At 46.1% G+C, this 22,524-nt stretch overlaps 4 protein-coding genes across 6 annotated transcripts; 2 read left to right on the top strand and 2 right to left on the bottom strand.

Moving 5' to 3' along the window:
* The first annotated feature begins 635 nt into the window (after nucleotides 1-635).
* On the top strand, nucleotides 636-4,672 carry nipa2 (NIPA magnesium transporter 2). 2 transcript variants are annotated; one of them, XM_085927311.1, is made up of 6 exons: nucleotides 636-862; nucleotides 1,557-1,817; nucleotides 2,300-2,356; nucleotides 2,555-2,645; nucleotides 2,734-2,894; nucleotides 2,978-4,672. In XM_085927311.1, exons 2-6 carry the CDS (start codon nucleotides 1,679-1,681, stop codon nucleotides 3,604-3,606), a joined length of 1,077 nt encoding a protein of 358 aa, XP_085783437.1. In that variant the 5' UTR covers nucleotides 636-862; nucleotides 1,557-1,678; the 3' UTR covers nucleotides 3,607-4,672. The 2 variants fall into 2 exon arrangements, with proteins under 2 accessions (XP_085783437.1, XP_085783436.1); XM_085927310.1 differs by lacking the exon at nucleotides 636-862 and adding an exon at nucleotides 923-1,411.
* On the bottom strand, nucleotides 4,606-16,147 carry cyfip1 (cytoplasmic FMR1 interacting protein 1). The gene is made up of 31 exons (XM_085927298.1): nucleotides 15,795-16,147; nucleotides 13,814-13,931; nucleotides 13,602-13,691; nucleotides 12,858-12,935; nucleotides 12,693-12,794; nucleotides 12,440-12,621; nucleotides 12,107-12,203; nucleotides 11,865-11,993; nucleotides 11,673-11,777; nucleotides 11,515-11,606; nucleotides 11,322-11,439; nucleotides 11,138-11,260; nucleotides 10,928-11,053; nucleotides 10,692-10,858; nucleotides 10,470-10,617; nucleotides 10,247-10,400; nucleotides 9,999-10,155; nucleotides 9,802-9,898; nucleotides 9,649-9,725; nucleotides 9,458-9,566; nucleotides 9,252-9,371; nucleotides 8,983-9,182; nucleotides 8,822-8,909; nucleotides 6,457-6,600; nucleotides 6,287-6,377; nucleotides 6,054-6,184; nucleotides 5,876-5,948; nucleotides 5,689-5,783; nucleotides 5,376-5,614; nucleotides 5,154-5,301; nucleotides 4,606-5,071 (listed from the first exon to the last, which is right to left on the bottom strand). The coding sequence occupies exons 2-31, from the start codon at nucleotides 13,928-13,930 to the stop codon at nucleotides 4,907-4,909; spliced, it is 3,762 nt and encodes a 1,253-aa protein (XP_085783424.1). The 5' UTR covers nucleotide 13,931; nucleotides 15,795-16,147; the 3' UTR covers nucleotides 4,606-4,906.
* fndc9 (fibronectin type III domain containing 9) lies at nucleotides 7,687-8,294 on the top strand. Its single transcript, XM_085927321.1, has one exon. The coding sequence runs from the start codon at nucleotides 7,713-7,715 to the stop codon at nucleotides 8,292-8,294; it is 582 nt and encodes a 193-aa protein (XP_085783447.1). The 5' UTR covers nucleotides 7,687-7,712.
* A 73-nt stretch (nucleotides 16,148-16,220) lies between the features above and the next one.
* On the bottom strand, nucleotides 16,221-22,097 carry tubgcp5 (tubulin gamma complex component 5). 2 transcript variants are annotated; one of them, XM_085927299.1, is made up of 22 exons: nucleotides 21,818-22,097; nucleotides 21,678-21,731; nucleotides 21,370-21,478; nucleotides 21,210-21,306; nucleotides 21,050-21,129; nucleotides 20,844-20,979; nucleotides 20,639-20,756; nucleotides 20,393-20,482; nucleotides 20,193-20,286; nucleotides 19,885-20,119; nucleotides 19,616-19,818; nucleotides 19,182-19,554; nucleotides 18,890-19,088; nucleotides 18,442-18,630; nucleotides 18,192-18,374; nucleotides 18,042-18,126; nucleotides 17,787-17,907; nucleotides 17,549-17,706; nucleotides 17,309-17,434; nucleotides 17,077-17,165; nucleotides 16,904-17,004; nucleotides 16,221-16,831 (listed from the first exon to the last, which is right to left on the bottom strand). In XM_085927299.1, exons 1-22 carry the CDS (start codon nucleotides 21,949-21,951, stop codon nucleotides 16,785-16,787), a joined length of 3,021 nt encoding a protein of 1,006 aa, XP_085783425.1. In that variant the 5' UTR covers nucleotides 21,952-22,097; the 3' UTR covers nucleotides 16,221-16,784. The 2 variants fall into 2 exon arrangements, with proteins under 2 accessions (XP_085783425.1, XP_085783426.1); XM_085927300.1 differs by having other exon boundaries at nucleotides 17,549-17,697.
* Between the last annotated feature and the right edge of the window lie 427 nt (nucleotides 22,098-22,524).

Below are 22,524 nucleotides of genomic sequence, written 5' to 3'. Positions count from 1 at the left end.
GATTAGTAACTCGAGTTCATGTTAAATTAGAAATAAATTCCAACACTTCCTACTGTCGTCCTGAGTGACTCACAATGTTTCCATCCAACTAATATGTGTGTGTGTCAGAGGATGAATACAAGTAGTGTCCTGGGTCATGTCCAGCCCTCAGAATGAGTCATTTGTCAATTAAGGTTGGTCCACCACGTGAGTGGAAGGCAGCAGACAACAACGGAGTCAACGTGAAACAGACAGAATTCCTGCATAAGGATCTTTTTTTTTTCTTTTGCGGTGTCTTGGCAGTTTTTCTACATAAGCTCGTATGATGAAACTTAACAGCAAAGCTCGGATTTGGGGAACTGCAATCGGCCTCAAAGTTCCTGTTATGCGGGGAGCTAGTACCCCCTTGTACCCCCCCCCCCAGCTATCTGTGCCCATGAACTAATTAATATTATGACTTCCTTCAACACTTCCGTGTTGTTTTTCTTATTTAACAAAAAAAAACACACACTACTAGAATAATAGACTACTTCTGTTTCTTTCAGTTGCTTTTTTATTTTAGTTTTTGCTTACAGAACTGAAAGTTGTGATTTCTTATTTTAAATCATGCATCTTTTCAGGTAGGTTTTAAAGATGCGGTGCTCCATGTGGTCCAGAAACGACCCCAATTCTGCTCGAAGCGCACAGTGTGTGATCCCACGCGTGAACACTGGAACGTGGGGCCGCTGCCGGCTGCTCAACAAGCCGCACAGGCAGTCCAATCCTGCCGGGTGTGCCAGCCAGAAAGACGACCAACCAGTCGTCGTCACCTCGCCGGTTGTGATGGATGCAGGAAGTGGAAGTTGTGATGGATCCAAAGTTGTCGTGGAGTGTCTTTAGAAAGGTACTTTGTCAATAAATTAATCCAAATAAAAATGTTTTTCTAGGTACGGGACCGACTTTGGCTAGCTGTTAGCCCCTCATGCTAGGGAAGCTAGCGTTGCTACTGTGTGTGTAGAGAGTCGCTTACTTACCTTTTTGTTGGATTTAACTCAAAACTAATCCCTTTCACCAGCTTTCACGATTTTGTTTGACTTATTTTGGGGAAAATAAACTTGACTTCCGACTGAAAATCAACCAAACCCGAGCGCGTAATCGTGCGCGTCAGCTAGCTGCGAGGCTAATTATGCTCACCTGTCGAGGTCACCTGAGTGACTGACGCTGACGACAAAGACAACAGAAAGGACGAAAAAAAAAAAATGCTCCTCAATTAACATAAGACAACGCGTGACGAGTCGTCCGAATACACCCTTCAAGTGGGAAGTGGAGTGTCTTAGGTGTTTCCATTGGCGACCGAGCCGGTTCGACGAGATTGTGTAGCTCGCCATGGAGTGCAGCGTTAAAGTCGTGGACTCGGGGTCGGAACCCAATTGGACTTTTTGTAGCCGAAATGGTGCGTAAAATATTAATACTAAGAATATATCGTCATCATATTTATCTGCTTCTTTGTAGTACCTGTCTTGAATGATTTAAGAATTTGTAGCCAGTTTAAAAAAACAACAACACTGAGACAATGCAGTTTTGTTTTTTCTCCTCAGGCGTGTGGTTCGATTTGAGCTGCGCTTCTGGCCAGCAGAGACTTCTCGGCTGCCTGGTAGTCGATGTAACGCAGGAGAAAAACGACAGCAGCAGCAGCAATAGTAGCACACCCGGCTTCGGAATGGCTCAGGACCGCGGCAAGTACGACTTCTACATCGGCCTGGCTCTGGCCGTCAGCTCCAGCATCTTCATCGGAGGCAGCTTCATCCTCAAGAAGAAGGGCCTGCTACGTTTAGCCAGGAAGGGATCCATGCGAGCTGGTAAGAAGCTTTCCACCACCTGCACAATCGAGACAAACGGCGTCCGCTAGCCGGTTGAGTTGAGTAGATGTAAACGAGGCTTTGTCTCCATGCCAATGAAAGACAAAAAGACTATCTGTGGATAGCGACCAACAGATAAGCATCGACTTATCTCTATTCGGCAGCACAGCCACCAAACACGGGAGGCTTTTGTCATGTTGGTGGGACTCGCTCGCTTTTCTGCTTTTGTTGACAAACAGAACTTTAGCAAGGTAAACTTGTCAAACTTGAAAGCGGCAAACCAGTGGAGGGACATTGTAGGACAGGCACGATTGTGTGTCGTCACATCGAGACAACGGCAAGACCATTACAAAACCTGTTACTCAATTTTGATTTTCTCTTCTCTAGTCGTGTTTTGTTTTTTTATTCCATGTGGTAATGCAAATGGAATGTGGTCATGAGATCACATTTTCACAATTTTTTTTCTCTTACACACCTTTCAGGTCAGGGCGGCCATGCTTATTTGAAGGAGTGGCTTTGGTGGGCTGGTTTACTTTCAAGTAAGTGAACGCAAACATGAGCCGGCTTCCGAGTTTATGTTTGTTTTCCTGCTAGGAATTCTATGAAGTCAATTGTTCATCATCATAAAACCTTAAAAAAACAGCGTGTTTGTTTAGAAAATTGGAATTTATAAATTTATGTTTGTGAAATAAAAGCATAATTAGTTTGAATGTTTGTTGTTTTTGTGTCATTTTCAGTGGGTGCGGGAGAAGCCGCTAACTTTGCAGCGTACGCTTTCGCCCCCGCCACTCTGGTCACGCCTCTAGGCGCCCTCAGCGTGCTTGTCAGGTACACAAAGAATCCTTAAGCGTTTTTACTCGCGGAAACGTCGAAGGTTGTCGTCAACGATTACAGTTTCCCCCCTCCTCTCCTTCAGCGCGGTGTTGTCGTCATACTTCCTGGGCGAACGCTTGAACCTGCACGGTAAGCTGGGCTGCCTGCTCAGTGTGCTGGGTTCCACCACCATGGTCATACACGCCCCCAAAGAGGAGGAGATTGGGAGCCTGGACAACATGGCACGGAAATTGATTGACCCAGGTAACAAACAGTTCTTTGACATACCGCTAGAGGGAGCCCAAACTACGTGCTTCACCGATTGCTTTGCTGTCTGTCTCGTTGAGGCTTCTTCATCTTCGCGACGGCAGTGGTGACGGTGGTGCTGTTGCTGATCTTGGGGGTGGCCCCACGCCACGGCCAGACCAACATCTTGGTTTATATCAGCATCTGCTCACTCATCGGCTCGCTGTCCGTGTCGTGCGTCAAGGGCCTGGGCATCGCCATCAAGGAGGCGTTGGGAGGAGTCAACGTGGCGCGCGCCCCTTTGGCCTGGCTCCTTCTGGTGGGGCTGGTGGTCTGCGTGGGAACGCAGATCAACTTCCTCAATAAGGCGTTGGACATCTTCAACACGTCCCTGGTGACGCCCATATACTACGTGTTCTTCACCACTTCGGTGCTCACCTGCTCGGCGGCGCTCTTCAAGGAGTGGCAGCACATGGGCGCGGCCGACATCATCGGCACGCTGGCCGGCTTCCTCACCATCGTGGTGGGGATCTTCTTGCTGCACGGCTTCAAGGACGTCAGCGTCAGCTTGGCCGCGCTGGCCGCCGCCACGCGCAAGGACCAGAGGAGCGCTAACGGCGCCTACCTCGAAGCCAACGGCACGTACCAACTCCTCCGAGCTGATGGCGACGAGGAGCGCGAGACGCCGTTTGACGCCGTTTCCAGGCGTAACGGGAGCCTGGCGTCGTAGAGACAATCGGGTGCGATGGATTGTACTTGTTTTAGTTTGCCTTACTTCCATTTTTTTCCCCCCGCCTCTTCTTACTTTTCAATTCAGTTGTAGCACTGGGGAGAAAAAGACTGTCGGGAGTCCCTCGGAGGAATTCATGAAGTGAAAAAAAATCATATACATTTATACAGTTTTGGAAAATAATTATGAAATCACTCAAATGTTCCTTTTTTTTGTCATTTATGGGTTCAGTGGCCAGGCATAGCTACCTGGACTTATTTTATTTTTTTAAGGTCATAATGTCAAGTCATGACATTCCTATTCATTGCAATGGGCAAAAATGATTTGAGATACAAGGCATTGTATTGTAATCCTGAGCATTTCTCTCCAGAAAGTGAAAATGATCAAAATACAATAGCAATACACACACACACACTTTTTTTTGTTGTGATTTGTAACTAGGTGAGTGATTCCTGACTAACCTTCCTTTTGCATTCCTGGGTCAGTTTGACTCGTATGACTGTAACCCTTCTGTTATGTTTGTGTTTAAAAATGATCAGCAAGTGGCCCAATTAAATTGGCGTTAGCCAATTAGCTCTGTTGTAATCGAAAAATGAATTTATTGCATTTCCATGGGGAAATTGGAGACATTTTGAGATCCAAGCATGGCTGCAGAACAAATTATACTTGTATCTCAAGGCACGACTCATGACTGTACTTACTTTTTCTCTATTCCAAATGTTTTACCCATGAACACTTTAAGTAGACTTTAAGTAAATCATCAGATCATCAAGTTTTTTAAATGAGCGGAAATATGATACTTTTCATTTTAATATTAAAACGGGTCCATTTGATCCACAGCACAGAGGGAGTGTTAAACTTAATTTTTATGCACTGGAAATATCATTTATATTTAACATGAGGTTTGACTGTCAATACAAATTGTTGTGATATGTGAAAGTAACTATTTTTGTTGTTTTTAAATTTCTTTTAAAAAATGCATCTCTGCAGATGAACCAACAGATTTGTTACATATTTATTGAAATAATAAAAGGATGATTAAAAGTCAAGGCACTGTCAATAGAAATGCGTTGGCATGCAAAATATGAAAAACTTCACCTCAAGTCTAATGTTCCACCACCACAAAATCTTTTCTTTTTTTTTTTAAATATTAATCTCTTAGAAAGTCTAGAAGTATAAAACAAATCTATTTCCCCCCGATAAGGCACGTGTGAATACAAAAAGTTGGGAATAACACCCGGTGGTCTTTGCTAACCAAGTCAAAGAGAAGAAAAAAAAAAAAGGAATAATATGTTTGCCTTCAGCTGCTGGCCAGCGATTGATGAATGGGCGGTTGGAAACAGCGCACGTGCTCCACCGGCATGTTCTCACCATCGCCCGACTTGAGGTACTTGTTCAGGATGGCGAAGATCTCGTTGTTGAGCACTTGGAACTTGCGGATGCGGTCCACCATTTTCTTCAGCACCTGGGGAAAAAAAAAAAAAAAAAAACATCAAATGAGACCTCTATGTAACTTTACAATCCGTTTGTGGCATCCGGGTACTTACTACGCTCTTGATGAGCTCGTCCTTGCCGTCGTGCTTCTGCACCTTGAGCAGGTGGTAGCTAAAGTCCAGGATGTCGAAACGTCTCTGCTGGCCCAGCAGGCTGATGATCATGCAGCCTGTCCAGTGGAGGCCATCGCCGAAGCATTGCCTGAAAATCCGGACGGAAGCCACGCGTTGATATAACGTTTCCTTCTACGAGGTGAAAAATTGCGCAACACTTACTCGACGGTGTACTCGTGCTCGCCGACGGGAATGCAGTAGACAAACTGCATGGCGCTCCACAGGCGGTGGAACTCCACGCATTCGTCCACGTGCATGACGCCGTTGCTGGGCAAAGGTCCGCGCCAGATAGGGTCGTCCAGGAAGCCGCGTACGCGCGCCAGGATCACCTCAAACATGGACAGGCCGCAGCACAGACGCTCCTTGGTGAGAAGGTCGCCTTCACGAGCGATGGCGATTTGCTGCGGAAAGGGGAAAAGAACACATTTGGATTCAATTCCAACTCAAATTGTTGAAAAGAAGAAGTCGGGCGTACCTGCGGCGTGCCGAGACGCTCGATGAGAGGAACCATGTGCAGCGCCGTATATTTGGCCTCCAGCCGCTTCATCTTGGCGTCCAAGCGCTCGCCCTCTGTCAACACAACACAAAATGGCATTTATTTCTTTTTCCAGGTATAAAACATCCTCATATTATTTATATACATTTATTTGATTGCTGTTTACCTTTAATGTGGACTCTGGGCAGAATGTTCTGGAAAGGTGCTGCATGGAGCAGATCACAAACCTCCTCCTGTGACTGCACAATCAGTCAGATGTGAGATTATTATTATTTTTTTTTTAGTCGAGTTCTGCTTTTAAAGCCCTTTAGGGAAAATTTGAGAGGGAGAGGCTTTGGTCGTACCAGACTCTGTTCGCTGAGTAGACAGAAGAGGAGGGCATTGCCCACTTCCCGTAAACTCTGGAAGCAAACTGTCTTGAGCTCGGCGTACTCCACGATGTCCTTCAGCTGGTGATGGAAGAACTCCAGGATTCCTGATGAAAACAAAATGGAAAAAAAAACCGGAACATTAATTCATTTATTCTAGGCCAGTGTCAATTTCGATCTCCAATCATCCTTTTTGAGCACACACAAACCTGGCGAGCCGTACTCGTGGCGAGGAAGTCGGCAGATCTTGGGCATCACCTCCATCAGGGTCTTCACGTATTGCATGATGGTGCCCTGAAGCTACAAAGGCCAGCCAGCAGACACCTCATTAGGTACACCCGCACCATCCCAGCGTCGGCAAACTACAAATGGGACTGACCAGGCTCTTGACCACTTTGAGGAGCTCCTCCATCACCACGGCGATGCCTTGGTAGCCCAGCAGCCGGCACATGACCTTGATGTGCGGTGGGCCCACAAAGTTGCGGTAGCAGCTGAAAATGCTGCTGTAGGTCAAGTTCAGCGTCTGCCGCCACACGGAGGGAGAAAACGTCAGCATTGCTTTTTAAGAGCAGATGGGTTTGTTTGGAAATTGGGATTGTTCTCTTTTCAATAACGGACTGGAGTCGAACCCGCCCCCACGGCCCCGCCCCCTCCCTTCCTCCCAGTCCACTGGCGGCTGCGCACACACCCGAGCGCGGCGGCTCAAACGAGGACGCACCGATTTGCGCTCTGCTTGTCGACAGCGTCGTTCGTCCCAGATGTGACGGGATGAGACTCGGGATAATCTGAGAGCCCGGAGAGGTAAGCCCCACTTTTTCTGCAGTTATTTATTTCTCCAAACATAAATGGTATTTTTATTATTCAAGAAGTGGAAGTGGTTGGTTTGTTGCTATAGACTACAAATGGCAGACAGTGTGACTTTGTGCAAGGCTAACAAAACAAAAGAAAACATTTTTGACAAAGTAGCAAATGGACCAAATTAGATGGCAATTTTCATATCTAGAACTGTCATTTTTTTTCAAGCACTAGTTCTAAACATGCGCCCTCTAGTGGTATGCACAAATCATATCCAAAGTACAAGTCAGTTATATTTAGACTTTTTACGTCATTAAATACAACTGATGTTTGTGGTTTACAATAATAATATACATTTTAGAAATAAAACTCTCGTCTAAATCTTGATAATAAACATGATCGTGGTATTTGCAGTCGTTTTTTTTTTTGTTTTTTTTTAGGTGGTACTTAGTGTACAAGGCTTGTGAGCTGCTGCTTTACAGCAATCATGGGGATATTCTAAAAAGAGTCATAAGGTTGGCGGTGACTCAATGACCTCTTGGCAAATCATTGGGGGCGATTATGTAATTTAATCTCGCCAGTGGTTCGGTTTTTATTCCAGACAATCCGCCTGCACAGAATGCTTATTATGCTGTCATTGTTCCCTAATCCCAATGCGGGATCGTGCGCTGCGATTGACATTTGTAATTAATAGCGAAATTGACGCGCGGTGGGAGAGATTTTTATTAGCTACCTGGTATAAATTAATTAAGGACTGCTTGCCTTTTACCTTTTCTCCAGGTGGGTTTCACACCGCGAGCACTGGAATTACAAGAGGAAGAAGCATTTTTTGCCGTTCCCATGGCGATCGCAGTCTACAACGTGTCGGCGACCTCGGCCAAGGTGAGTTGGCCCCCGTCGGCCGGCTGCCTGGACACCTTCTACAGCGTCATGTACAGTCCCAACTGGAACAGTTTGCTGATGGCCTTCAAGCGCAAGAGCTTCATGCACGAGGAACGCATCCCCGTCAGCCAGACGGCCGCCCACTTGCCCAACCTGCTCCCGCAGACCACCTATTTACTGTGCGTCACGTGCCAGGCGGCCAACCCCACGCGGGAGCAGTGCCAGGTGTTCGGCACCCTGAGCGACAGCAGCGAGGGGCAGGAGCGCGGCGGCTGGGAGATGGCCGCCGGCGCCTGGCTGACCTGCTGCCTTCTGCTGCTGGTCATAGTCGGCATCCTGTTAAGGAGTTGCCTGCACGGCGTGTGCGCGGGTCGAGCGAGCGGCGGAGAAGGATGCTCGGTGGTGACCGAAGCCATCCGCATGGCTCGCTCCTCGTCCGGTCGGCTCTACACTCCCCGAGGGAGCCGCGACCACGGCGGCCAACGCGGCCTGCACGAGCTCAGGGCGTTGGCTCAGCTGTCTGGGAGCGAGCCGGCTTGAGCCAATTGGATTGAGGTCATCGCCATATTGTCCGGCCAGACAGAATTATGTTGTACCGAACGACGGATTATGATTGAATTTTATGTGTCGGGAAATAAAAAAATACCCACTTCAAATTGACTGCCTAATTCGTTCTTCTAATCTGCATAAATGAATCACTTAATCCTAGAGAGGTATAAAGTGGGCCAACTGAGGGTGAGGGTCAGCTACAGGTTTGGTTTCTGCGTCTGGCATAACTGAGCATTTATTATTTCATGGCTTGTCAAATTTTTTGCAAAGTTTCCCCCAGTTATGGTGTTGATGCTTTAAAATCATCTCCATTTTAAGTCATTTGTCACCATCTTGTGGCAGTGATATGTAATTACAATTCTCTCCCTCTTTTTTTTTTTTTTTTAACAGCAGAGCATTGGATGAGAATCCAGGTTTGATTTCTGAATGAGCGACGAGCCAACCATATTCCTCAAATGTGACTTGCGGTCGGCAGATCCTAAATTTACAAGAAATTCAAATTCCTATGCGCCACTGACCTTTGATCCATATAGATACTGGGGTTGAGCGTTGGGTGGCTTGTCCCTCTGGAACTCCTGAGAGAAAGGAAGGACTGTGCGCACGAACCTGAGCACAACACATCAGAGCTCAGTTCGGACGGACTTCGGGTCCCGGCGGAGCGTCCCGGCGCGCCCGCTACCTGTTGGTGGAGCCGTTGTAGCAGTAGTTGGGCAGGAAGTCATAGTTGAGCTCCCAGAAGACGTGCAGCGTGATGCGGCCGTACGGCGCCGACACGTTGTGGTTGGCCTCGCGGAACATGGCGTCAAAGCTATCCAGCGTCAAGAACTTGCACAGTAGCTTATGCGTCAGGCGGTTGATCTCCAGGAGTCCTTCCAGTTCCTTCGAGACACAATATGAGCTGCTAATGCATCGTCATCCCGTCAAATGTAATCAGAGTACTTTCCCTACCATGATTGAAGTGAGATCTTCGCTTTCAAAGCGGTTGATGGCCAGCTCCAGGGACTTGTACAAAGCGGCCGAGACCCTCTGAGTGATGAGCCTGTTCAGGTCGATGGAGCGGCCGAGGAGCTGCGGACATGTTAGCTAACTGTTTTAGCGATGCTGGCGGTGTCATCGGAGCTGTTACCGCTCGGCGAAGAGAAAGATGGCGGTACCTGTACGTGGCGCTGCTTCAGCAAAGTCTCGTAGCGGTTGGAAGCCGGCCAGGGAATGTTGGCGCCTTGGTTCTTACAGTCGGCACGCAAACGTTTGTCCAGGAGAAGACTAAAAGGAAACAGAAAAATATTTTTTGGGTGGATTTTGTATTCAGTGTTCTGGCTCTGTTGAAAAAATGTCTCTGAGCTACCTTCCGGCAAGGATCTTGTAGTAAGCGAATATCTGATCGGCCAGTTTGTAAACAAACTGATCGAAGCACAAGTTGACCTGAAAGAAGGCAAAATGAAGAAAGAGTGAAAACCAATTTTGGTTTTCGGGTAGACAGAAATGGGAAACGGATTACCTCGGCTTCTATTTCGTCATAGAGGAACTGCTTCTTGAACTTGGTCAGGGCGTAGTGGGCGCTGTCGTTGTACAAATCCAGAGGATAAAGCACGTACCTGAAACAAAAAGACATTTTGTATCACATCATGCAATGGAAAAAAAAAATCCATTGACAAATATTCAAACTCTCAAACAAAAAAAGAGAGGTGTGCTCACTCCATCATAGAGGACTCTTTGGTCTCCAGAATGTGATCTGTGAGGATCCATGGCATGGACATCTCGATGGGGAACTGGATCCTGCGTCCCATGGTGAGCTCCAGGAAGAACTCCCTGAACCATAGCTGGGAGAGGTCGCAACAGCGCTGCAAGGTTTCTACACACAAGTGGACAGAGAGACACAACATGTCATTTGTTGGAATCACTTTGGCGCCGGGTTTGTTTGGTAGAAGTGGAGGCTGGCTCACCACTGAAGTTCAGCAGGTGGGTGTAGAAGAAGGACTCGCGGTGGAACCTCTCGATGTCCAGGATGGTGGGGCCTTCCAGACTGCTCCGCAGGGTCTTCTTGGAGCCGCTTTTGTCGGCGATCAAGGACTCCAGCATGGTCCTCACCATGTAGAGCTTCAAAAAAGAGGAAAGTAGTTAAAGTAGCAAAATCATGAGTGGGATGTGTCCAAAATGAGGTCTCACCTGAGTGCTGGAGGGTCCCACGGCTCGTCGAGGGACCTTGATGTCGAATCCCCCCTTGGGGTCCTTTTCCCCGCGGAGGGCCGGGTCGTTGTGCGGCTCACGTCCCGTCTCCCAGTCGCACACTGTCTTCCGGATGGCCTGGAGTACACTGAGGAGAATGGGGGGGGGGGTGTGTGTCAAAGGTGCTCATGGCAAGCGCTTGAGGGGGTTGCCCGGTCGCACCTCTGGATGACGTTCTTCTTCTTCTTGATGGCCTGGCGGAGCGGGTCGCGCAGGGTCACCTGCGAGAAATCCTGCAGGACCGAGTAGATGGTGTGGCGGATGGCGTGGTTGAACACGCTCTCCATGCGGCCCATTAGCACCTGCAGGCCTTTTATCATGGCAATCACCTGTGACGGCCCAACATTTCAGATTCAACATTTCATTGAACACAAAACCCCCCATTGTGATCGGCCTACCTCCACCAGGGCAAACTTTTCTTCGCTGGTGTAGTTATATCGAGTGGCGCGCTCGTATTCCTCGGCATTGTCTGGGCACTCCTTGTTGGAATACTTGTCGGTGGGATGCACCAGTTTCCAGGAGTACTGAGGAGAAAAAAAAAAGTGTCAGAATAAAAATGGCGGCTGACTGTACACGGCAATGATGACTTTTCTTGATTTTTGACTCACCACTTCCATGACGTGAGCACTCCACTGCGACATGAGCTGCATTCCCTGCAGAGCCAAGTCAAAAAGCTTTCTGTACTCCAAATCTGTCTTCTGGGCCTCCTGACGCCCCGAGCCGGTCACCACCTAGAATCATTTCCATCAGCTTCCACGTCCATTTAAGACAATTCACGTCATCCGTGCCAACCTCGCTGTTGCTGTAGCGGGCGAGCTCGGAGATGAAGCGCATGTGATCCTCGCGGATCTGAATCATCTGCTCGCAAATGTTGTACTGAGGGCTGCTGGATATGGACGTGCATGTCCACCTGGTGGGACAGTTCGGGTAAGACGACAGAATGGGTTATATGGACATGGGCGACATGTGCCAGTTCTCCTCTCACCTGGATTTGTTCTCCTCAAAGTGAGCGCTGGTCTTGATGTACCGAGACAACTCGATCTGCATGTCGCCGAAAAGTGGAACCACCTGTAGTTGCTGTGAAGGAAACGAGACGTGATGATCGGTGGAGTTTCGGTCAAAATGATGCTCCTCGATTCATACCTTGAAAAATTTATCAATCTTGGTCAGGTTAATCCTCTTCTTGGCGTCCATCTTGTAAATGTTGCTGCTGTTTCCATCCATGAGGTACAAGCCAAAGCCCATGACCTGGTTGAAAGGGGGAGGGAGGGGGGAAGTAGAGGGGGGTCAGTTCTTCTGGCATAAGAAATTACACCGTGCAAACTGCTGACTCACTTTGAGCAGCATGTGCTTCTCTCCGGGGGTCAGGTACATCTTGTTGTCGTAATACTCGGCGCATAAGTTGACGATGTCGGCCAGCAGCTCCTCGTAGCCGTTGATCACCTCCAACTGCTGCTGCAAAGACTGCGTGTGTGGAGAAAAACGTTCAAATGATTTTATCCGATTGCAAAATGGGCGGAATGTTACGACGAGGAGATTTATGGGAATAAATAAATGTTCATTATACATCTGTATACCTGAGTGATTTTGTTGTGGTTTGCCAGGAACATGGACAAGTTTTGAGATTCCTGAATGGATGAGGGCTCAGACATTTTACGAAGAAACTGGGCAGCGCTGTGGGACAAAAAGGAACAAGCGTTTCCTAAAATCTCATTTTATTTATTTCATTGTTTTCATTTTGGTACAAATCTGGATTTTTCTTGGGGAGGAGATCATATTTATTCAGTTTAAACATTTTTTGCAGTAAATTCTGACTTTTTTAAAAAATTGAGATTTTTCTCAATATTTAATAATAATAAAATATTGCTGTTGTTTTATTGATACAGATGTAGGCCATCGTTTGTTCTTACCGCTTATAAGCCGAGTGGTCATTCTTGACGCTGCACTTCATGTTCTTGAGCTCGTCGAGCACGGCAAACATGTTGATGAATTTCCCCAGAGTCAGCAAGTAGGCCTCCGACACAAAGTCCTTGCGCCGCTCCGTGTGACACAGGCGGCGCACCTCGCCGCAGAAGCGGTCGATGGCGGTGCGCTACAAGAAAAAAAATAAATGAGGGGGATTGGCGTTGACGTTGCAGATGTGATTGAAAACGTGTCACCTACCTGAAAGTACATAAAGTTCATCAGTTTGGTAACTTCGGGCTCCAGTACCTCCACCGTCTTCTCGTAGATCTCCACCCGGTTGGGCTGCTCGTTGCATTTCACCTGCGAGGGGAGAGCGACGAGTGAAGCCGAGGTGGCGCTGGGTTTATGACTCGCGGTGGTTACCTGTGGAATTGCGCGTGAGCAGCTCCTCCAGGTGTACAGCATGACCGCATACTCTTGACCCTCCTCCAGCATCTCATTCTATGGCCACAAACGACAACAATGTCAAAATGGAATAGACAATTTATTAGGCACAGGTTTTCCTATGAAATTTGAATTGATTTGATTTTAAATAACATTAAATTTGTTCCTATTTACACATATGAAAAGCACTTATTTTAAATTGTGTCCCTGACTGTACCCCCAAAAAATAAATCCCTGTACAAAATACCACTGTACAGATTTTTATTTATTAAAAAAAATAATAATAAAAACTATGTCACTATGTATCGACTTATTGCCCCGGATTTCATGGCACACTATCAAAATGGTTTTGTTTTTTTTATACAGTTGAGACACTGTATCTAATAAAATGTCCATCCTCTGTTTTCCAATAGCTCACTCACAAAATGCTTTAAGGCATGCATGAGTCATTTACTCCCAGGAGGTGGCAGGGTGGAGGAGGAGAGCAAAGCGAGGCATTGCTGCTTCCAAACAAAGTTCCGTTTGATTCCAGAACACAGAAATGACCCCCCGCCCGCCCTCTTCCTGCCTCCTAATTTGACACAATTTCTTTCGAGTCCTGCCAACGACGCCCAGTGGCATCCACTTGTTCTAAATCCAACTTTTTCTTTGACTAAGGTAAATCCTGAACACTTGACTAAATCAGACATTCCGGTTTCAAAAGAGTGAATGTAGCTAGCGCACCATGCTGGAGTGAACAGTAGCCTGCTCGATGTATCGAGCTATGCCCGTGACGAAAGCGTTGCGGTCCTCAAAGTTGGTGTTGAAGTTGGGCTGCGGGAGGAAGGACGGAACAAGTCGCTGAGACAATCAACATTAGCCGAAGCACTCGCATACGTTTCGATATTGGATTACTTTAGTCCAGATTGTCAATTAAGGATCATTGGAGCGCTTACTTGGTACATGACCGAGGAGGGGAGGGGCTCGATGCACGGCTGCTGGTCAGGCAGCGGCAGCTCCTCCAGAAGGTCCACGTTGGACAGCGCATCCTCTAAAGTCACAGTGGACGTCATTCTGTTGGAAAGATTCACAAAATATACAGAAGACAGAAATCAGATGATGCAAAAATGTTTCATTTTAGTATTTGTTTTTTTTGTTTATTTTGCTTCCTCCCCAAATTATGGGCGACCCCAGTTTGACACCACCGGCCGGCCTAGCGCAACAAACAAAATGGTGTCGAGTTGTGCTTCATCACATTGATGCTGACTGCTCATTTTCCCTCTGATAGCGAACAATCAGCAAGTCAAACAAAGCTCGTCGGCCGCGGAAGGTCACAGGAGGACATCAAAATTGACCGTAGTCCGCTAACCAGTTTTTTTGCATTGCGTGACCTTTGCAAAGCAAAGCCGAGTAGTTGGGAGGTTAATTTCGGTCAACAGCAGAGGGTGATGTTGCTCAAAATGGCCACCAACGAAATGACTGAAAATTGATGAATCGGTATCATGGAAGTAGGATTAATCCAAATTCTGCGTTTGAACTTGTGATGCCACACATTGAATTAAAAAAAACAACAACAAAAAACAAGGGGGGGTGGTAGTTCCCCTTTAAAGTTTTGCCAATCTCACTTGCAACAAGTGAGCAGACGAGGAAGTGTAAGTGGAAAGCACGGGATGGAAAGAACCCACTTCTGCTCACAAATCTACCTTTTTCTTTCAATGTGCTTCAAGAATCCTTCCAAAAAGAATTGATTGCATAAGACATGACTTCTAAATAAAAGGGTAACCAAAGTGTCTCCTCTGATAAAAGAGATTGCGCTCGAGAAGTGTTACTCCTGTCAGCGCACGGTAAGAGGCTTAGTACTAAGCGGGTGACGCTGACAGTGACGAACAGAGAAGCAAGCAACATCCATCGTTTAATGCCTACTCAACTATCTGAACTTCTTTGTGACATCACAGGAAGTACAGTGATGTCTTAATTCACTTTTTTATTTATTTATGTGTAAAAATATGTTAACCATCCCAAAAATGTGTCATAAAAAATAAGTGAGAGTGAGATGAAATGTTTTACATTTCAAAGCTAATAATTGACATTCCATTTCTTGCTCTTAGGTTATCAGCACTCTTCAACTTCTCCAAAACGCCGGCAATGCATTACGGAACTTCCTGCCAGTTGATGTTGGAACGACTCTCGCAGTTGAGGATGAGCTGAAAAGAGATATCTAGGAAATACCTTTTAAAAATGTTAACTGTCCTTGCAATTCCTTACTGTTCAGGTCACCTTCTGAGTCCGTTATATGACTTGTAAGTTGTAACATGTTTCAATGTGAAAATTGTCACATGAATTAAAATTAATGAAACATCACATTATAAATTGAGAAGTTAGAAAACATATTTTCGATTTTAAAGAAAAAAGTGGCTAAAACTCTTTTGTGTTCTGTATTCCTTCGATTTTATTTTTTAAATTACTGTACTTTTTTTTTAACCATTCTCCTAAATGCAGCACAATGACAGTGAACGGGAGTTACAGTCCCGTGAACGCATCATAAACCACAACTCGACTTTTTCGCCACACTTTCTCCCCGGTTCAAGAACAGCACTTTTGTGTACATATTATGCAATTAAAACATAAATACAAGACAACATCTTATTAATTTCAAAATGATCCCTTTTCCCTTTGAAGTGAGAAAGTGCCTGCCCCCAATATGTCGCTGCGGTGAGCCTGCCGCGGCCTCACCACTCGAGCCACTAAGGGGGCGAAAAAAAAGTCACTTACATGTTTTTAAGTTGCTTCTAGAAGTCAAATAGCACCATATTTGACATTAAAGTAAAGTTTGTTGCTATTTCAGGGTGGAGGGGGACATTCAAGCAGGCGACATTTGGGAAGCCTACACCCAAAGTTTGCTAGCTTAACTTCAGCGTTCAATCTGTCCAAACTCACCCGCCGAGAGTTGCTGTTAGCTTCGGGAAACCGAGAGTCGACTAAGCCGACAGCAGCGCCATTCAGCTGGGCACGTCGTCAATTCCTCCCCTTCCAACGAGGCTGGAAGTCCCAAGTTAATGTGTCCGGGGAGTTTTTCCACACTATCGTCGGCAGCTTGGGGAGTCCTTCCAGGCTCGGTGTTATTAACCATGGGGCGGAGCACGGAGTTCCTGTCCAAGCTCAAACAAACTGGGAAATCCAACAGGAAGAGAAAAAGAGAGACACAAACAGGCGGACGCAGAGGAGAGGAGTTGCCACCCCCATTCCGCCAGGAAAGGTGAAGCCAAAGGAATGTCCATAGACCCCCGCATACTTGCGGTTCGACACCCGCGGATTCACCTATCTGATCCCCCCCCCCCCCCCCAATATATTTTGATTTATTTATTGGGGTGCCCTGGGGTCGGGAAGCCAACCCCGTACTTTGCAGAAAACTTATAGTATATCCCCACTTGTCCAAGAATTAACAAATGGTCAAAAAAATCTGTTTTGTGACCACTCCTTCAACTCAAAACTTGGAAATATCTATAATTCTTCCCACTCCAAAATGTTTGTAATGCATAAAACAGCACTAATATTATAGTTTATACCTTGTACTTTTTTTACTTCAATTCAATGGACATTGTACTGCTGCAGTGAGTGCGCACATTAGCCACATGGGGGCAGTATAACAGACATAAGGGTATAAAAGGGTTGTCAAGTTTGATTCAAGACTTTTTAACTATATTTGATAATGCACTTACCTTAAGTCGCTAAATGAAAATGCTGAAGAATGTATCACAAGTATCAGCGGCAGTAAAATAGGCCATTAAAATAACAGCTTCAGAATGAAGTAGGATTTACTGTGCTTCAAACGACAACACATTATTAACAGTCACCTTGATAACAGGTAAAAATACATTTAGTCTTGCTTTTTTGCAATCACATGATTGTTAGTCTGCGGCCGCCCCGTCAGCATTGCTCGAAGCCCGCCATCAACGAGAGAGCCAGCGACTCCACTGTAAAAAGAGAAAGAAATAAACATCTCAACTGTGCATAAAACATTCAAATTGCATTAAAACCGGACTTACAATGAGGGAAAGAGCCACGACACACAGCCTTGTTGAGGATGGTCACCAGGAACATGTGACAATTTTTGAAATCAGACTCCATCTTAGCAATGGACTCAATCCTATGGGAAAACAGGAAAAATAAAGAAATATTGAGGGTTTCTTCAATGACATCTTTCTACACGTGCTCTTACTTCCAAGCTCCAAATCCGCTTTGCCATCGGTCTGAGAAGATGAGGACCAGGTTGAGAACTTTCATGATGGCTTCCTTAACAAAACTCACCTGAGCGGGGAGGAGGGAGGGAGGGAAAAAAATGATGCAATATTTTTTATTCCAAACGAGTCAACAGGTTTGACATGTCGTCAATTCCCGTACCTAAAAATGATGAATATGAATACATGAATCATTACAACTCTATGAATCACCTTCTCCCTCAATAAGCAACGGTCATGAATGGTGGCCAAGTATTTGTAATGGATCTTGATCAGCTGATCCAAGTCCTTTGCTTCCTGCACTTGGTGCTGGAACTCCAGTCCAGTGCTGTGCAAAATCTGCACGAAAAAAAAATACATTTTGATTCCCTTCAATCAAGCGCTTTTATCAAGTTGTAATTATTCTGACTAATAGGCTGAGGCAGGTCACCAAAGAAGGTGCTTTGGACTCACCCTGGTCATGATGTAGTTGTGAAGACTGTTGACGAAATGCATCAGTTTGACACGCAGCAAACACATGCGGTGAATCTGCTGCCTGACCGGCGGTCCTTCTTTCGGTTTGGCATCGTCGGCCGGCGCCGCCTCCGGTTTCTTTGTGAAATCTGCAAACTCTTGAGAATCGAATAGAATGTATTTGCGTGATTGAGTGATGGAGCAGTTGAGCGTGACGGAAGGGAACGGTGACGCCTACCGCTAAATCGAAGCGTGTCCAAGCTGTACTTGGCCCATTTGATCTGAAGCAGCAGCAAGAATACTTGATTGTAAATCTTTTGGCACTCGGAGCTGATCACGATGTCAACGGGCCACGGAACCTAGGAAGGAACATAAAAAACACAATAATAAAATATTCTTTTGACCCTTCATTAAGTAGAAAAGATATATTTGATTGCATCTCTGATTTTAAAAAAAGAAAAGCATTTGTTGACCAGTGTAATAAAAAAACTACCTTGTAACTGAGGGTCAGCACTTCAAGATTATTGACCGGGTGTTTCTTCCGGCCAGCATCAATTGTCTCTAAGAAGATTGACAATCTTAAATAGTAAGAAAGATGTCGATTATTTACAGAATAAAAAAATAAAAAACAGGCATGCAGTACCTGCTACTGTCCTCCGGGCGGCGCTGTCTGACAGCTTCCTGCAGCTGGCCGTTGAGGAAAGCTGGCTGCTGCCAGCTCTCCTTCTCTCGTACCTTGTCAAAGATGGCCGTGTAGAAGTCGTACATGGTGTCGCCGGCCTCTAGCAGGAAGTAATTCCTCATGGCCTGAAGGTACTCCAGCAGCCTAAAGGTGTGAAGAAGGACAAGATCTCTTTCGAGGTTCCAATGTGCGGCGATGCTGGCTAACTGACTTATAGTCTTTCTTCAGGGTCGTCATGAGGTTGCCGCAGCACTCGACGTAGCGCCGTTGGATGTGCGGGTAGAGGCAGGAGCGCAGCGTGAGCTCGAACGTCTGGCAGGTGACCGACTGCGACGAGCGGTCCACGGTGAAGTCGTCTCGAGAGAAGCACTCGTGGAAGTCGCTCTGCTCCAAGTAGAGCCTGACCCAAAAACAAACACGCCAAAGAAAATCAGTCCTTAATCTAAAATAATGAATTCAAATAAAATAAAATAAGTAATTCAGATCAGTAATCTGAAATTTTAAAATAATATTGCATGTGCAATCAATTGTTCTGCCGCTAGATGGTGGTAGCGTTCCATGTTAGCATTGATGTGCATTGAACTGGGATGATTGTAAAATCCTAAAAAACAAACAAAACAGGTAAAGTAAAGTGAGTGCAGATTTTTCTTGGGGCTCACCTGGCAAAGTTGATAGCCAGCAGTGGGTCATGAAGATCTTCAATCTGGAGATGCTGCGTGATGACCGACTGCATCCGGATCAAGCTCTTCCTGGTGGCCTGTTGCTCGGTCACGGCGCCAGAGGGAGACGCGTCCTGGCTGCGGAGACGTGACTGCACCGACTCCAGGAACAGCGTGTATAAACTCTTGCGCTCAGCATCTACGTTGGAAAACTCATTTTTAGCAGACAGAATTGACGATTCAATTATCAAATGGCTCCATAAAACCGTTTCTTTCAAAAACCCTGACTGACCTCTGGAGGACTGCTGAGCATCTTCTTTGCGGTCCAGGTTTTTGAGCAGCTGCATGGACTTTCCAGCCATGATAATCTGCTTGAGGACGGGCTTAAGGAAGGACACCATCGTTAGCTGCCGGTTTCCTCCTCCGCCGTCCCCTCCTGAACTGCCGCTGGCCGCGTCGCTCATCTCGCTCTCCACCGTCTCGGAGATGCTGTACAACGTGTAGGTGGCGTGCCAGAAGTCCCTGTGGTTCACCGCCACATCCTTGTTCCTTTGGATGATGAACTCTTTGGCGGGATCGAACAAGTGTCCGTGGACTATCCATTCGTCCACGATCTCCAAATACGGTCGTACGGTTTCGGTCCAGAGCGAAAACAGTAAAGCCACCTAAACGGAGGAAAAAGGTGAACGTGACAAACACTTCAAAATAATTGTTTAAAAATCTCACCGTTTGCTCGGAAGCTTCCCCGACGCTGTCGTACTCGATGATGGCCTTGTAGAGCGTGTTGAGCAGGTGGGACGCGCGAACCACATTGGGGGTCTCGGGGGGCACCTCAGCGATGCCGGTGCAAAAGACCTTGTGCAGCACTTTGATCTGCGCCAGCTGCGGATTGAGACGCTCCAGCACGCCGGACAGCGTCACCGTCTCGTCTGGAGGGGAAAAAAAAGATACGTCATCAATTTATGAATTGCTCAGCCCGAGCTAACAGGACTTACCTTTGCAGACAAGGCCTCGCTCGATGGCAACCAGCTCCTCCTTGAAGCTGGTGAAGTACTTATTGAGGGCCCACACAAAGGCCTGGTAGGTCCTGAACGGAGGCTCGGAGCCCCTCTTAGCGCCGGCCGGACCGAGCTCGGGACAGTGACCCGTCACCTCGTCGATGAACCTCTGCAGCCGGGAAACCGCCTGGCCGTACGCGGCCACGTGCTCCAGCACGGACCGAAGGCAATTCTGCGTCAAATTGGGAAAAAACGAGCCGATATTAAACAGTACGGCGGATGAAATGCTATTTTCTTACACTTACACTGGTGAGATGAGTGACCACCACGTTATTCCTGACTGACACTTTCCCGTCGTGATGCTGGAATATGAAGTGTTTCTTAACCCCAGACAGAAGCCTGGGAGACAAAACAAACTGCCATTTAATTTTGAACAAATAGACAGTGGTAATGTTTTTTTCTTAACCTTCACAGACAGAATGAAAAATGTGATCATGTGACTTACCACAGAGTTTCTCGGATGACTTGGGTCTCTGTAACAAAAGCTTTTTCTTCAGGCAGATACAGCGGATCCGTGTTGTATAAGTGCTGGTCCCTGCGGAGAAAAAAAAGGTCATTTTAAAATTTCATAGAGTAATTTAGGATTTAACTAGGGTTGACCGAATTTGAAAAATAATTAAGCTATTGTATGATGGCAGCAAATAAGAAGAATATGCCAAAATATTAGTCGGCGTGTTGGCTTGGGTCTCACCAGACATTGAGCAAGTTGGAGTGTAAATGGAGGCTGTGAGCAAATCGGGGGGCGTGGGGCACCCAGTAGGGGGTCACTACGTGTTTCTCCAGCCAGGCTCGAGCATCGGGTTCACCCACTGCAAGAAAACCGACCAAAAAAGAAAAAAAAAGTCATTTTCTCTCCATGTATTATTTACCCTGATTGTGCCGCGATTGTTTCTGACCTGTCCACGAGACCGAAACCGTCTTGCTGGCTTGGTCTTTGTCCTCTTGTGGGGTTTTGTCCAACTGAATCCCGGAGTCCTCCCTGCTGATTGGCTGACAGCTGTCCTCGCCGTCGCTCTCCTCCTCAGACCACTCCTGATTTCCCCGCAGAAAAAAACTGTTTAATTAAATGAAAAGACAAAATAAAAAGACTCATAATACTCACGGGAGTATCAAGGTATGGCCCGTTGTCTATGTCCTCACCCTCCAGGAGGTATTTTGCCCAATCGAAGTTGTCCTTTGGTTCTGTGGGGTGATATCATTTTATTGAAAACAATCAGTCCCCCCACAACAACAACAAAAAAAATCGTACGAGCCTAACTCACCTGCCTCCTTCAGCCGAGGTCTCTCTGTATAATTAGTGTTAGAGGGGGAGCCCGATAAGAGTAGTAACAGCGATAATATACTGTAGTGTACGTCAGTCTGTAAAACAAACACAATCGTAAATACACAGAAACGATTCAAGACGATTGTGGCAAAGGTTACCTTTGTTTCATTGACGCTAGGTAAGGGCGAGTTGAGGAACTCTTCGGTCAACCTCATCCAGCTTTCAGCCTTACTCACTTCCGAGTGGACCATGAGCTTTTCGTAGATTCTACGGGGGAAAAAAACCCAAGACATTTTTGCCTCAAAACTTTAGTAAATACCAATAGCACAAACAATATTGATCTCAAAAGTCAAAGGACATTTGAGCAACATGTGTTAATAAATAAATAAAAGAGTAAGGAGACTTAATACAATTGGTTTGTCTTCTTCACTAGCCAAATAAAATTGAAATTCAAATAGACCCTCACCCACTGATGCTACGCTGCACTTTGTGACTGTCCACATCCAGGAAACGATGGAACCTGACAGCGGAAAAAAAACACAAAGATAGACATCTTAATAAATTAGATTATATGATCAGGATAAATGGTTGGTCACAGAATCTTACCTGAAATTGGACCAAGCGAATTTGAGAGCCATCTGGAAGTTGTTTTCCTCCTCATCCTGAAGACCACTCGCACACCTGATCAACTCCTTCGTCTCCCTCTCTGTTTCTCTCTCGAAATTGCTCAAGTGAGCCATAACTTAGCTCGGCGTCACTTATGGTACCTTACACCAAAAGACACACTTAATACCAACGGCAGTATGTTTTGTATGACGCCATTTGTGATTGTCGCCGGAGATGTCCGGTTAGCAACATGTTCATAGACGCGCCATTAGCCTTCAGAGGCGTTGTGCGCATGCGCGCGTTCAAAGAAAAACGTTTTTATCAAATGTATTTTTTTACAACATATATCATGTTGATGCTAATCAAATATGAAGTGACAAGAAAATCTAAACCTTAATGATAAAAGAAAATATGTATTGGTGTTTTGAATCTCATTTTCCCACAATGCATCGCGCCGTAACGCGTCTCCGTAGAATTCTTTAAAGATTTTGACACAAAGTCATATTTTAGAAATATCAAGCATGCATTTATGATACCAAACACATAGGTTAACTGTCTCATTGTTTGTTGCACTCTCATGGATTTTGTGCCATATGTTTTCAGTGCAACCCATGATTACATATATTTTATTTGACGCAGTCATTTAGCCCAAATAAAAAAAATGCATGCTGGAACTTTGAGCAACAATCAAGAACGTCATTTAGCAA

The sequence above is a fragment of the Syngnathus leptorhynchus genome, chromosome 13 (genome assembly GCF_054491065.1).
Source record: "Syngnathus leptorhynchus isolate UIUO chromosome 13, UIUO_Slep, whole genome shotgun sequence".
Lineage (NCBI taxonomy): Eukaryota > Metazoa > Chordata > Actinopteri > Syngnathiformes > Syngnathidae > Syngnathus > Syngnathus leptorhynchus.
Note: the sequence above shows the minus strand (reverse complement) of the source record. Positions and strands in the feature narration are given on the sequence as shown.

What these genes read in the sequence shown, in the direction of transcription:
- fndc9 (XM_085927321.1), top strand. Translation starts at nt 7,713, where the DNA reads ATGGCGATCGCAGTCTACAACGTGTCGGCGACCTCGGCCAAGGTGAGT.
- nipa2 (XM_085927310.1), top strand. Translation starts at nt 1,345, where the DNA reads ATGGAGTGCAGCGTTAAAGTCGTGGACTCGGGGTCGGAACCCAATTGG. An exon ending in GACTTTTTGTAGCCGAAATG is followed by an intron (nt 1,412 to 1,556) that starts GTGCGTAAAATA and finishes TTTTCTCCTCAG; the next exon opens with GCGTGTGGTTCGATTTGAGC. An exon ending in GAAGGGATCCATGCGAGCTG is followed by an intron (nt 1,818 to 2,299) that starts GTAAGAAGCTTT and finishes CACACCTTTCAG; the next exon opens with GTCAGGGCGGCCATGCTTAT.
- cyfip1 (XM_085927298.1), bottom strand. Translation starts at nt 13,930, where the DNA reads ATGACGTCCACTGTGACTTTAGAGGATGCGCTGTCCAACGTGGACCTT. An exon ending in GCTCACGCGCAATTCCACAG is followed by an intron (nt 12,795 to 12,857) that starts GTAACCACCGCG and finishes CTCCCCTCGCAG; the next exon opens with GTGAAATGCAACGAGCAGCC. An exon ending in AGAAGCACATGCTGCTCAAA is followed by an intron (nt 11,778 to 11,864) that starts GTGAGTCAGCAG and finishes CCTTTCAACCAG; the next exon opens with GTCATGGGCTTTGGCTTGTA.
- tubgcp5 (XM_085927299.1), bottom strand. Translation starts at nt 21,951, where the DNA reads ATGGCTCACTTGAGCAATTTCGAGAGAGAAACAGAGAGGGAGACGAAG. An exon ending in GGGAAGCTTCCGAGCAAACG is followed by an intron (nt 19,555 to 19,615) that starts GTGAGATTTTTA and finishes TCCTCCGTTTAG; the next exon opens with GTGGCTTTACTGTTTTCGCT. An exon ending in TCGTGGCTCTTTCCCTCATT is followed by an intron (nt 16,832 to 16,903) that starts GTAAGTCCGGTT and finishes CTCTTTTTACAG; the next exon opens with TGGAGTCGCTGGCTCTCTCG.